This window comes from Propithecus coquereli, unplaced genomic scaffold (assembly GCF_000956105.1).
Source record: "Propithecus coquereli isolate 6110/MARCELLA unplaced genomic scaffold, Pcoq_1.0 Scaffold58, whole genome shotgun sequence".
NCBI lineage: Eukaryota > Metazoa > Chordata > Mammalia > Primates > Indriidae > Propithecus > Propithecus coquereli.
Window position 1 is genome coordinate 1589888 of NW_012151729.1, and position 14235 is coordinate 1604122.

General features: G+C 50.7%; 1 protein-coding gene across 3 annotated transcripts in view; it reads left to right on the forward strand.

Moving 5' to 3' along the window:
* Positions 1-275: 275 nt before the first annotated feature.
* Positions 276-14235, forward strand: part of SPARC (secreted protein, acidic, cysteine-rich (osteonectin)) — a 33480-nt gene continuing 19520 nt past the window's right edge. For 2 of the 3 annotated variants that reach the window (XM_012658282.1, XM_012658283.1), the window contains exons 1-2: positions 276-360; positions 10662-10713. In XM_012658282.1, coding sequence (XP_012513736.1) covers positions 299-360; positions 10662-10713 — 114 coding nt within the window. In that variant the 5' untranslated portion in view covers positions 276-298. The remainder of the gene's footprint in view (positions 361-10661; positions 10714-14235) is intronic. The other variant, XM_012658284.1, reaches the window with a different exon arrangement.

A 14235-nucleotide genomic window follows, 5' to 3' on the forward strand; every position in this document is an offset into this window, starting at 1 on the left:
AACCTATTAAGGAAGGAATAAGCAGGATGGTAAAGCTGGTTCAAGGAGAATCCAAAGAGAGATGGTGTAGCACAGGCACTGAAGAATGCTGGAGAAAGACTGCCAGGTCATACACCACACTGGTTAATATCCTACAAGGCGATAACACTGTAACCTCTGGGTTTCTATTTTTGACTAGACAGAAATCTGCTAGTTAACATGTAACTTCAAAGTCAGAGCCCTAATCAATAGTAAACAGCAAGCCAAACAAGGACGCAGCCCCTGTAGAAGATGATCCTTGGGATGGGCTTGTCAGATCATGCTGCAGTCTAACGAGAAGAGGACACGCAGTTACTCTTTTGTCTTATTGCTAAGTTTCAGGTCAGTTTTCTACACATGTATTTCTCTGTGTCTGTCTCTTCCTTTCTCTGTCTCCTCACCTCTGTCTCTTCCTGTCTCTCTCTTGAGCATGACAGATTCTCAGTGTCTGTCTCTCCCTTCCACTGTCTGATTCTGTCTCTCCTTCCTTTGACTCTGTCTCTTTCTCTGTCTTGATTTAACAAACTCGTTTTCATTACTTTTCCTTGGGAGTCGACCATGTGCCAGGAGCTATGGGCAGAGGACGGAGCTGAATCTGACATGTCCTTGCCACTCTGTCTGCATTTCCTTGAAGAATTGGAAGGAAATCAAATGGAAATTCTGAGTGCTTGGAGGAGAAGAGCCGAGGGTGTGGGGACGTGGCAGGGGAGGGGAGGGCCATCAAGCTGCAGTGGGCTGGAGCAAGCGCGGCTTCAGCTGGCTGGGCGGAGGTGACTTCACACCACAAAAATGTCTGAATCAGGAGAATAACCTAGGTTGGGATGGGGCTGGGAGGCGGGCAGTTCAGTGGGGGTGGGGAGGAGCTGGACATCCCAGTGCTGCACCAGATGGGGCTGCTGGCCACCATTTGTCACGGCCCCTGCGCCTCCCTCATTGTTCTGGAATCCCAGGAAAGAAACAATTCTCCCACGTTGCCAGCAAAAGGGCAGAGTCCAGTGTCTAGAGAGAGCGGGATAGACTTACGGTTGCAACCCTGAAGAATAGTAAGGCTGTGCTAGAAAACTCGAGGATCGGAATGAGGAATCCAGGGGAGGGAGAGAAGCTGGAGGCAGAAAGAAAGACGAGGAAAACACTGAACTTAAAGCCCCGAGACACTGAAAGGCCCTTAAGTTACGTGGCCTAGTGATTTTCAAGCATTGTGTTAGCCGCAGAGCCCTTGTTCACAATTAAAATAGCAAACCAACCGCTGCCTCTGGGGGCTTCTCGGGGGGATTTGAGCCCCATCATTAGGTCCTCATCATGCCCTGTTTGGAGACTACGACCTAACCCAACACCCTCATTTTACAAATGAGCAAATTAAGGCCCAGAGCGGGCAAGGGTTTGCCCACGTCGTTTACTGACTGGGTGAGAAAGCCAGGTCTCTCAGCTCCTTGTCCAGTGCTCTTTTTAATGGATTAGAAGGACAGAAGGAGGAGGGGTCCAAGCAAAAAGGAAGGAGAAAAGAGAGACGAAGGAGAAGAGGAACAGACTAGGAGTAAGAAGGAAGCAAGAGGTTGGGTCCCTTTAGAGTTTTCAAAACCAGGAGGTGAGATGTTGGCCTTTCTTTCAGAAGAATATGGGAGAGGGACGCTCAGTTCCCTAAAAGAAGGGCGACTCCTGCCCCTATCAGTAAAGGTATCAAAATGGTGGTCCCAGGTAGGTGGGGGAGAAAACATTTTAAAAGAGGGAGAAAAGATCCGAAAGCCCCTGGGTGGGGCAATCGCTCTCCCAGCTGGCGCAGGCCCCACCCGTACAACTCCTAGTATAGCGTCTTTAAGGGGCTGCTCTCATCTGTGTCAGCTGCCTGCGCCTGAAGATGCTGAACCTGCCTCCTGGTATGTCCAGTTTCTCCTTTGGGGGGACACTTGGCTGGTAGAGGGAGCCCCTTCTGCTTCTGGGAGGAAGTGACATGACTGCGAGCTTCCGGGAAGTGGGCTCCACGTCTTCTGTGGCTCCTGCTTGGCCCTGGGAACCCTCCCCCTTCCCAGGACAGTTTGCGATTCTCTGTGTCTTTGGACAGATCGCCCCCTGACTCCAGGCTTATTTTTCTTCACCTGGAGAGCCAGTGGGCTGAAAATAAATCAGTGCATTTCAAACTTTTAAAAAAAGTAGTAAAACTATTTTTAGAAATGAAGTCTTAGGCAAAAGCCCAGTGTGTCAGACAAAAGCAGTTCTGCTCTAGTTGAAGCAGGGATCGGGCTAGGGGCCTGGAGATCTGCCCCCCTGGCCATCCTCTAGCCGGCTTAAGGCTCCTGCATGGAACTCCTACTGCAGCAGGCACTGCAGTTTGAAAACCACTGACCCGGAGCATCTGGAAGAATCGTTGCTAGATGCTCCCGTCTGAGGAGAGGGACAAGAGCTGGGAGTGGGGAGAGATGACACAAGGGGGCAGCTCTGGATCAGCCCCAGAAGTGACAGCGAGGTCTGCCTTGTCCAGGGCAATGAAGGAGAAAAGAGACAAGGGTTGGAGAAAGGGTTCCGGTCTGAGCTGCTTCCTCCAGATCTCCCTTCCTCATCGGCCTCTCCCCCAGCCCGGAGACCCCGAGAAGACGGACGGAGCCTTCAGGCTGCCCCTCAGGCAGGCTGAGTCACACAGCTCAGGCTGCCACGTCCCTGGGCTGGCGGAGCTGTCATTATTCCTGGCTTCACAGTGGCTAAAACTGAAAAGAGGTTTGGTTTGCGGGCCACGTCAGGGAACGTGTAAAGCTGCCACGTTGTCGGGATTGGGTTATTGGGCTTTCCCCCTCCTTCAGAAAAGATTTCCAGGCATGTGGGGTTTCAGAAGAAAATTGGTGCCTGCGTGTGAGTGTTCCCTGGACCTGGACCAGCCGCTCTAATATTACAGACCCAGGGATGGGGGAAGACAGAACCAATCCACTGCCGAGCTCCTCCAACCCTGCCCAGGGCAGCAGGGAGGCCGCCCAGGCCAGGAGGAGCCTGCAGCTTCAGAGTCATGGATGCAGAGACCCTGAGAAAGGCTTAAGGGCTATGAAACCAACAGTGCAAATCCTTACCACTTAGAGAGTGCTTGTCCACATCAGCAACAGAGGCTTTTTCTCAATGTGGTTTAATAGAAAGAGCAATGAATTAATTGGCTTGGGTCAAGTCCCAGCTCTGTTATTTACTGACCAGGTGACCCAGGAAAGGTCACTTCACTTTTCTGAACCTCACTTTCTTCTTCAAACGAGGGCGTTGGTTCAAATAAACTTTTCCCTAAAAATTTGTCATGGAGCATAAGTTCTCTGGAATGCATTCAGAAATTCATGAAAAAGAGGGCTTTGTGATAGGTTACACAGGGCTCAATAGGTTTCCTTTCTGCAGAAATTTTCAGGGCCTTTAACATTTCCATGAGTCTCAGGAACATTCATGAGGAAGGTGGTGGATGCTGCACTTCCCTTTCTTTCTGGAGTATGTTATAGGACTAATATTTTGTAGAACACACTTGGGAAATTCTGAATTAGATGATATAATCATAAAATAGCTAACATTTATAGAGTGCTTAGGATATGCAAGAGTGAGCCAAATGCATTACACATATTATTCATTTAATCCTCACAAGAACCTCACAAGAATTTTACACTTGAGGGAAACTGAGGCTGGAGAACAAATTACATGCCTCAGGTTTTTTTAGAGTCAAATACCTTGCTCCAGGACCCAAGCCCAGAGGTTTGACTACAAAACTGGGCCTCTTAACCACTCTCTTGTGTTACTGACTCTATAAAACCCATGTTCACTTGAATCTTACACTGACTTTGTACCCAGGAGGGTCAAATATTACAATCATGCCCATTTTACAGATAAGAGGAACGAGGTTTGGAAAAGAAAGGTGAGCTTCTCAAGGCCAGACCATAGTCCGGGCCTTAGGGCGCAGGTCCTGCTAAGGGAAGAACCCAAAACAGAAGACCAATCAACACTTCTCCATGGAAGGTGCTATGGTTGGAACGTGTCCCCCAAAAAGTATGTGTTGGAAACTTGATCCCCAGTGCAGCAGTGCTGAGAGGTAGGGCCTAATGGGAGGTGTTTGTGTCACGGGGCTTTAACCTCATGAATGGATTATGCTGATTATAAAAGGGATTGAGGCTGCAAGCTTAATCTCTTGCTCTCTCTTTGTCCTTCCACCATGGGATGAGGCAGCACAAGGGCCTTTGCCAGATGTAGCATCTTGATCTTGGACTTCCCAGTCGTCAGAACCGTGAACCAATAAATCAGCCAGTTCCAGGTTTTCTGCTATTAGCAGTACAAACCGGACTAGGACAGGTGGGTTTGTGTCAAAGTGAGAAGGTCATCCAATACATCGTTAACCTTTTGTTACCTTGTAGAGAGCCAGGGTCTGTGAGAAGGAGGTGCCTTTGCAAACTCTTACCAAACCCTGTGTGGAGGCAGCTGGAGTCTTACACCAAGTGTTAAGAATTTGGGGGTTTTTATATCAGCTCCACCATGGGCCAGCTGTGTGACACTGTCTGCCCATGCCCAAAATGTGCTTAGTGAATCCTGACTCCTCTGCCTTATGGACTAAACGTGCCACTCAGTAAGATTAGGAGGATTAAAGGTCCTTTGTGAGCTATAAAGAGCTGAGGGAGAAACCGTTGGCTGCTCAGCGGGAGTGCTGCGGGTGGGGAGGGTGCCGAAGTCAAATTTCATCCTCCTCTCTGTTTGGCCTTGCCCTGCTCAGCAGCGGCTACTCTGCCCCGGGGACCCAGGGCCAGATGACAATGGGATCTTTGTGCCCTTCAGCCAATGGGAGGGCCTGCCTGGGGAAGGATATAGTAACAAGGCAACAGGCTGAGTCAGTCTCCAGTGTTCCTGGGCCTTTTTAACTAGGCAGCCTTGACTTTGAGCCAGACACACAAAGGGTACATTTGAGAGTTTTGATACATAATCCTCAGCCCAAGGGGGTCAGCCTGCCCAGTCCCTGCCTCCAGAGATTTGGAGCAGGCCAGAGCTGGGACACCAAGGCCCCAGGCCTAACTGTCTATGCTGTAACACTGGGACCTAGAAACCTCAATTTCCCCAGCCATACAAGGAGAGTGTGGGGTCGCACCCGACTGAAGCGCCTTATCAGCTCTAAGCTTTGAAAGAGTAGGAGAGATCCACTATGAGCTTGAAGGATAGGTGGGGGTGGGGCAGCGGGAGGAAGGGAGGCAGTCTTGGCCAGGCGGGCAGAAAGGGCAGAGGTGTGCGTGGGGGAGCTGTGGAGAGTGGGGTCTGGAGTGGAGCTGCTTGTGTGCATTCCTGGTTTCACCACCGTGGGACCTTGAGCAAGTTATTTAGTTCTCTGAACTGTTGTCTCTTCATCTTTAAAATGGGATTGGTAACTGTACCTACCTACCTTTGGTAGACGAAATAATGCCCCCTCCCCAAGATGTCCATGTCCTAATCCCCAGAACCTGTAAATAGGCCACCTTATGTGGCAAAGGGGACTTTGCAGATTAAGTCAAGGAGTTTGAGATAGGAAGATTATCCTAGATTATCTGACTGGGCCAAGGTAATCACAAGAGTCCTCATAAGACGGAGGCCAGAGGGTCAGGGTCAGAAGAAGACGTGAAGGAGGCACAGAGGTGGGAGTGGAGGGAGGGGCCATGAGCCAGAGAATGCGGGTGTCCTCTAGAAACTGAAAAAGGCAAGACAACAGATACTTCCCTCGAGCCTCTACAAGGAACACAGCCTACAACACTGTGATTTTAGGACTTCTGACCTCTAGAACTGTAAGCTAATAGATGTGTGTTGTTTTTAAGTCATCAAGTGGTAATTTTTATAGTGACAATAGGAAACAAATATCCTACCTCAGTGTTGTGAAGGTTAAATGAGGTAATGAGCATAAAGTATGTTGCCAAGTGTCTGACTGTCTTCCCAGGTTAGTCATAATTACTCCAGTGGAACCTAATCCCTCAGGGCCCTCATGTGCCCACATGGAAAATTTGTTTAGATTTTTAGCTGAAAGAGCCAACTTGGGAGTTATGCCTGGAGATCCCTATGCTCCATCCAGTGCATGGCCTTAGGAGATGTTTCTTGGCACTTTTATTTATTTATTTATTTATTTGAGATAGAGTCTTGCTCTGTTGCCTGGGCTAGAGTGCTGTGGCGTCAGCCTAGCTCACAGCATTCTCAAACTCCTGGGCTCAAGCCATCCTCCTGCCTCAGCCTCCCGAGTAGCTGGGACTACAGGCGTGCACCATCATGCCCGGCTATTTTTTTTCCATTTTTAGTAGAGATGGGGTCTCACTCTTGCTCAGGCTGGTCTCGAACTCCTGACCTCAAGCAATCCTCCCGCCTCGGCATCTCAGAGTGCTAGGCTGCCTCCCTTCCTCCCGCTGCCCCACCCCCACCCATCCTTCAAGCTCATAGTGGATCTCTCCTACTCTTTCAAAGCTTAGAGCTGATAAGGCGCTTCAGCCGGGTGCAACCCCACACTCTCCTTGTATGGCTGGGGAAATTGAGGTTTCTAGGTCCCAGTGTTACAGCATAGACAGTTAGGCCTGGGGCCTTGGTGTCCCAGCTCTGGCCTGCTCCAAATCTCTGGAGGCAGGGACTGGGCAGGCTGACCCCCTTTGGGCTGAGGATTATGTATCAAAGGCTTGAGCCACCTTGCCCGGCTGCTGTTTTTATTTATTTAATTTTCTGCTTGGTTGCTTTCCTCCTTGCCAGAAGCCAAATTGACAGAGCCTCCCTGATCTATTTCCAGAGCTCAGACCTCTTGTTCCCTGTCCAGGTATTCCTGCCCTTACGCAGCGACACGGGTTGTGTACCTGGCCCTAGTCTATCTCCCAGAGATGGTTCATCGGGTGGCCCAGGTGACAGAGGCTCTGGACTCACTGAGCAGAAAGACAAGCAGGTTCTTGGTGGGGCTGATAATCTGGCGCTGAGCCAGGGTCAGGAGACCTGGTTTTGAGCCCCAGCTCCACTGGGTGATTGAGGCCTCAGTTTCCCCATGTCTACACTATAGGTGTTGATCCCTACCCTAACTCCCCCGCTGGACTGCTATGTCACTCTCTGAGATAGTAGATGAGGAAATACTTTGGAATGACTAAAAGGGTGGAAAAGGGTAGGAAAAAAGAAGAGGAGAAGGAAGGAGAAAGGAGGAGGAAGCACTGGAGGGGCCGGCCAGTCTCCTCCAACGGGTGATTCCAGCCGCACTTTCGGTTACTTGAAAAGCCAAGCTCTCCCCACCTCAGGGTCTTGGTGCTTATGCTCCCCTTGCCTTGAATACTCTTCCCCAGATCTTCTCTTGGGTTCATCCTTCAACCTCTTAGCTTGCCTCCTCCAAGAGGCCTGCCCTGACACCCTCACCTACAGTTGTTCCCCACTGCTTTCTCGTTTCATCCTGCTCATTTCACCCATAGAACTTAGCACAGCCTGAAACAAATTCATTCCAGCCTCCACCTACCGGAACGTGCAGTGCACAGGGGCAGAGTCTTGTCCGTCCTACTCCCTGCTACGTGCCTGATTCAGGGCACAGTGAAGATTGCTTGCACATGTGCATGCGGCAGCCGGTGCTCTGGGCTGCAGGGAGCCTGGATGGCAGGGACATGTGGGCGTTCCCAAAGCTGTGGGCCAGTGGGACACCCTTGGGGTCTAAAGCTGTTGCTGGGTGCTGGGTCAGGTGCCTGGGATCAGGGTCAGGCGAGAAGTGCCCAAAAGAGCACAGCTGGAGGGTGGCTGGAGGGGGCGGTGGGCAGGCAGGAAGGCCTCCGATGTACTGACTCCTCATTTTACAAGACGGAAGCTGATCCAGTTTAATGTGGATCAGCAACGTACTTGACAAAGGAGAGGGCTGCCGATGGAATATGCTACCAGTAGCGGCTTGTCTTGTCTGTGCAGAGGCAAGTCCGGGCCTTGCCTTTGTCACAAATACAACCCTCTGAATGGTCTGGAGTCCACCAACGTCAGTATGGAGAGGAACTGAGGCCGGTAGAGTATAATGGTCAAGCACTTAGGCTCTGGTGTCCCTTAAACCTGGATTTGAACCCCTGATTTGTCTCATACTTGGGCAAATTATTGATCTGAGCTTCATTTTCCACATTGATAAAAGAATTAAATCAGAAAATATATGCAAAGCCCTTAGCTCGGTGCTTGGTCCATAGTAGGTGTTTAATAAATGCTGGCTCTTATTGCTACTACTCTGCTGTGCAATCTATTTTCCAAATGAAAAAGTGTGGCTCAGACAGGGGCAGGGATGAGCCCAGAGTCACTCAGCGACACAGAGGCAGAGCAGGGACTTGCACCCAGGTCTGTCACACCTGGCCAGGTTGCGCTTGTCTCCCTTCCTACCAAGCCCTTGTTGGTGGCCGGAGGACCAGCCTTAGTCACAGCGGTCTTTCTCGGTCAGAGTCACTCTCGCTTTAGAAGCTCCTACTCCTCCAGCCTGCTCTTATTCTTAAATATAAAACCTACTAAGTTTTCCTTCTTTGAAGGACCCTGGCTCAGGGTGTCCCCACAGGGGATGGCCCTCAGATGGGACCTCTGTCCCAAGCTTCAGCCTAGCTTGAACCAGATTTCCAATTCCCGAACTGAATGCCACATGGGAACCCCAGCCAAAGACTGGGAATAGTTCCATTGGCTCAGCCTCATCAGAATCATCATCTTAATTCATGAAGAAAAACACAAAACTTCGGTTAATTTTAGTCCCCACATGCCTGGGATCTATAGCAACCAATCCTATAAAAATGCACATCTGTCCAGATGGCAAAACACATACCTGGGGAGTCTGCCGGCACCCGGTATTCAGTGGCCAAATCTCCTGGCTTTTGGACCAGGGAGAGGCCTGGGGGTCATTTGGAGCAGAGGTTCCTTCTTGGATTCCTGGCTGGTCCTTTTGAGAACCTGAAGGAAACCATGAACTTTCTCTGCAGAAAAATGCACCGATGCCCAGACTTCGATATTCGATTTTAAGAGGTTTAAGGGTCTCCTAAAGACCAGTGTGGGGCACTGTTCCAGGCTGGAACCCCAGTAAAAGATGATCCCCTCTTTTTCAGCTAGGTAAATGGAAGTCCATTCATTTATTGACAGAAACGTTGATTGAGAGCCAGCTTCGTGTGGGGCACTGTTGAACACGCTTGGAAACCTGCAGTGAATGAGATACGTGAAGCCCCTCTTCTCAGGGAGCTTCTGTCTAGTGGGGGCAACAAGTAGTTTCTGATGGTGACAAGTGCTGGGGAGGCAATAAAACAGTGTAAGGCGATGACCTGTGCTTGTGAGAGAAGCCAGGAGATGGTTCGAGTGGTCAGGGAGGGCCTCCCTGAGGAGGTGTCGTTAGAACAGGCACAGGAAAATCTGGTGGAAGAGTGTCTCTGGCAGAGGTGAGAGGAAGCACGAAGATCCTGGGGCAAGAGCAGCTTTGGGGTAGTTGAGGGATGGGAAGGAAGCCGGTGTGGCTGCAGAGAGTGGACGTGGAGGACAGTGGTAGATGGAGAGGACAGCAAGAAGGGCAGGGGCAGGTGGAGGCATGTCTCAGTGTTCTCTGCCTTCTCCCTTTCCAGGGTATTCAAACCCAACCCATGCTTTGAGGTCCACCTCTTTCGGGAAGCCTCCATCACTCTGAACCCCTGGGATGAGCCTTAGAGTCCGTACCACTCATGTAAAAGGGGGCGTGCATATGGCACGTCCTTCCAGCAAGATGCAAAGCTCCTTGAGGACAAGGATCTGGTATTCATGCTTGTACATCCCAGAGTGCTAACGCACAATGAATCTTCAACCCAGACCCGTTGCACTGAGCAGGTCACGTACCACGAGAGGAACCAAGTTGAAATGTAGACTCAGCCTGCTTACACCACTTTTTGCCAGGTGATCTTAGGCAAGTTACTGGACCTACTGTGAGCCTCTGTTTCTTTTTATTAAAATGGAATAGTGACAATACCTTCGGCAAGGGGTTGCTGCGAAGATTAAGTCCTCAGTAAACCCCAGCCACTGTTACTACTACGGTTACTATCAGTTTCATCGATCAACTTATCTGTTCCATACTGACGACACACGTCCCCCAGCTAGAAGTCTAATCCCTTACGTGTCTATCAGTGGTGCAACTAGAGTCAGAGTGGGGGTTTTTTTTTTAAGACCACGCCCCAAATCATCAAGGAATATGCTGCCAGCAGCAGCTTGTCTTGTCTGTGCGGAGTGAGTCCGGGCCTTGCCTTTGTCGTAAATACAACCCTCTTGAATCGCTTTGCCTTTCTCAGCATTGCCTAATATTAGCGAGGACTCTTGTACAGGTCACTGGTCAGAAAGTCAGGACACTTGGGCCAGGCTGCCCCTGGGGACCCTTGGGTAATCCCTTGCACTCTCCCGGCCTCCGGTGCCCTCTGAACAAGAAGGAGGCTGTTCTAGGCGATTCCTGCGGGTGCTTCCAGCCCTGGCACTCTGGGAGTCTGTTTAGGCAGCAGCCCCAGAACAGATGAGACAGGCGGGGTTGGGGTGTCTGGTCAGCACAGCGCAAAAACAGGAGGAAAGAAATGAAAGACAGAGACAGCTTTGGCTGGGGAGAAGGGGGAGGTCGGGGGAAGGAGGAGACAGAGGAGGAGGAGGGACTGAAGGGTGGAGGGGGAGATAGACCCAGCCCAGAGCTCTGAGTGGTTTCCTGTTGCCCAGCTCTAAACCCCTCCACATTCCTGCAGACCTTCAGACTGTCCGGACAGCCGCTCTGCCTGCTGCCTGCCTGCCACTGAGGTATGCGCGACCCCTGCCCAGCCTCTGCTTTCTGTAGTTGCATCTACCCCGACACCCTAGTTCACGCCCCCACCTCGTGTGCAAGGGAGGGAAGGCTGCACTGGGGTATGCATCTCCTCTGCCCCATCACGGCTGCCCTTAAGGGCACGGTCCCTGAGTCCCTGCCTGTTGCTTTTCAGAAAGTAGACTACTGTGTAACTTGGTCCCCCTTTTAGGTTTGCAGAAAATAATCTCATCATGCCTTTGAGGGAGTGTTTTCTCTTTCTCCATCTATCTGGTTTCAGAGGCTGCCTGCCTGTCCTCTTCGCTCCCTTTGCAAATGTGGCAACCTCCTCCTTTCCTGGGAATCTGATCCTGTCACAGCTGCAATAGGGACCCGGCCAGCAGCCGGAGTCTGACCTGCCTCCTATTCCAGGAGAAGAAACCTCCTAGACTTGGTTCTTGGTCAGGGGCTCTGTTTTCCAAAAGAGACTTCGCACGGATGATAAATTAATCTCTGAACGGCAAGGGGGGAGGCTTCACCACTAATCCGACCTCCAGGAAGGCTCCTGCTTCCCTCTAATTCTCCCTACTCCCAGAACCCCCCAACACACACACACACACACACACACACACACACACAGACTCCGGCGCCATTTGGTCTGAAATGGCATCATCACCCAGAGTCCTGAGTTAGGCTTTGCTCCTGTCCTGGGCTCCCCGGGATGGAAGACACAGGAATTCCGCAGGAGCAGCCCTTGGTTTATCTGGGTCTGAAGAACCCAGACATCAGGTATCACCCAACCAAGATGCGGGGTGCAGTGGGGGCAGGGTGTGGTGGGGAATGTACTCATAACCCGGGAACGGGGAGGTAAGACAGACAGGGTTCCAGGGCCCCCTTCCCTACCTCACTGTTTCCATGGTGTCCAGCCTGTCAAGGTGTCAGGTCCTCTTCAGACAGCCCCCTGCCTTCACACTCCCTGGCTCCACTAACTGGCTGAAAACATTAGAAAATGTTTCCACCAGTACTTCTCTGGGGTTAAATTTCTGCGTGCCCCAGTGCTGGTGGTATAGGGAGAAGCAAGTCACACGTAGCAGGGCAGGCTTCAGGGACACATTTCACATGTACCATAAGTGTCTCGGCCAGACTTAGCTTCCCTGTGTGTAAGGGAAGAGGGTTGGACTTGGGGTCTTCAGGGTGCCTGGCATCCTCTGAAGGTTTCAAAGGAAGGTCTGTTAACCAGAAACCGTGAACTGGTCTTTGAATGGGCTTCGAGTCATCCGCAGGCCCCTTAAAATTGTGTGCACTGTGTCGGGGGCGGCAGGGGGAGAGAGGACCGGTGTTCACAGCTTTCAGCCTTAAGATATTCTCAAATGGATGCCGAGGGGGCATGTGGGAGACAGAAGTGGGCACTGGAAACAAATGCACATTTGCAGGAGGATGGAGCTTTTGAAATGGGAGTGGTTGGGGAAAGAGAGGGTTAACTCCCAGCCATCAGCTGCCACATCGACAAAGCCTGGAGCTAAGAGGGGGAGGGAGGGCTGGAAGGGGGTTTGCCTGGAGAAGGAATCAACTTTTGAAAGTTTCTCCAAGTCCCACCCACCAGAAGGCTCTTCTCTGTCGTGACTCACCCTCCCAGGAATGCGAGTTGCCACGGTAACCTTTTTTTCAGGGTCTCGCCTGCTGGCTGGGAGGGGAAGCTGGGAACCCTCGGAACTTCAGGCTCCGTCTGAATGTCCCCCACCCCACCCCACCCCCAAATACAAGGGCAGCAGCGAACTTTAGGCCCTGCCCTTATGGTCACCCAGGATCCCAGGGAAGCCAGGGGCTGTGATGAGCTCCCTGCACTGGGTGTTTGAAGATCTGGGTTTTAGTTCTAGCTATGCCCTGGAGGTGCCATTTGACCTTGAACTAATCACTTCTCCTTTCCAGGCCCTAGTATTCTCCTTGGTCACAGAGCAATAGGATAAAATGGGTTAAAGCACAGGAAAGCACTTTGCGAAGTGTGGTGTTCCCTCCTAACACGAAAGGTTTTAGAACTGGTGGATTTATGGCATCTCAACATTTAGTGAAATCATTCCCGGCTTTTATCCTGGCAGCTCCATCGTCTTAGGGTTTGTATAAAACTTCCCTTTACTAAAAGTGCTGACAGGCATATCTTTAAAAATTGTTTAAGTTCATTTTGGTTTGGGGACCTTCTTGTGTATTTCCCAAGGATGTTGTGCTCTCCACGTAGAAAGAGCATTGGCCACAGGCTCGAGCAGAAGTGGATTCTAACTCACAGTGTGCGGCATTGGGAAAGGCACTTCTCTCTGGGCCTCAGTTTTCCAATCTGTTAAATGGAAGATCTAAGTTAGATGGTCCCTGGCCAGGGATTCTTTTAGCTCTGAATCCCATTAACCTAAATCTGTGCTGGTGCTTTTATTCAAAGGAATAGGTGGCCTACATTTTTAACACTCACGCACCCCAGTTGAAAAGAAAATGAGAGGAGGGGCTGGGGGGATCTTGAGTTGCCTAATGGTCATGCTAAAATCTTTATCCATTTGTAGAGACTTGTCAACCAATAGCGTGGCTGGGGTTTGCTATTCGCAAGAGCAGCTCTCCTTGTTGAAAATAAGCTATTAATAAGAAAGGATGATGGAGGAAAGGAAAGAGCTGAGGATGTGGGGTAAACAGTAGAATTTTTGGCTTTTGAGGTTATTTGGGTAGGTAGATTAGTATGCAGAGATAAACAGGGACAGATATAAACTCACAGGGATGCAAAGTATAAACGTCGATTTCATCAACAGGTGCCCGCTGGCACAGCTAAAAACGAGTGCCTTCATGCCACGAGCAGACACCTAAAGTCATTCACTCACATGCCTCTCCCTGGATGATACTTTGATTTGTAGACACAGCCACGATCCAGGAATAATAGTCATGAATGTGAACACTCTGACCCTTACCCATTACAGGCTGAAACAGACAGATGCCATCAGGCTGTATGTAACTTACACATAGGTGTCATCAGGTGTGCAAACACACACTGCCATTTGTAGCCACACACAGATGTACACAGTCAAACATAACACAGATCATGACAAGGAGACAGACATATAACCCACATATACCACCCGAGCACCTCTGTGTCTTAGAGAGAGGGAAACTGAGACTCAGGAGGAGAAAATAACTCACTTGGGGTCACACGGCAAGCTGGTGTCTGAGCCAAACTTCCAGATGTTTGGAACCATTTAGATGTTCTCCTTGCCTCCCCCCTCCACCCCATTTGGTCACTTTGGGATCACGCTCGGGCACCTTCTAGAGGCAACGAGCCCTGTGGGTAACAGCGATGAGCAGCATCTTCTCTCTCCCTTTTGCTGGTCTGCACTGGCTTACTCCAGCCCACGTGGCTTTGTCATTAGGCCCAAAGGCCCAGCATGATGGAGCTAATAGGCCGCTGCTCATTTGCTTCCTGCTGGCTCCCTCCCCAACCTCGGTCTTAAAAGGGGAGAAGAGAAGGCTTGCCCTCAGCTTTCAACCAACCCTGGGGATGAGTGAAGCTA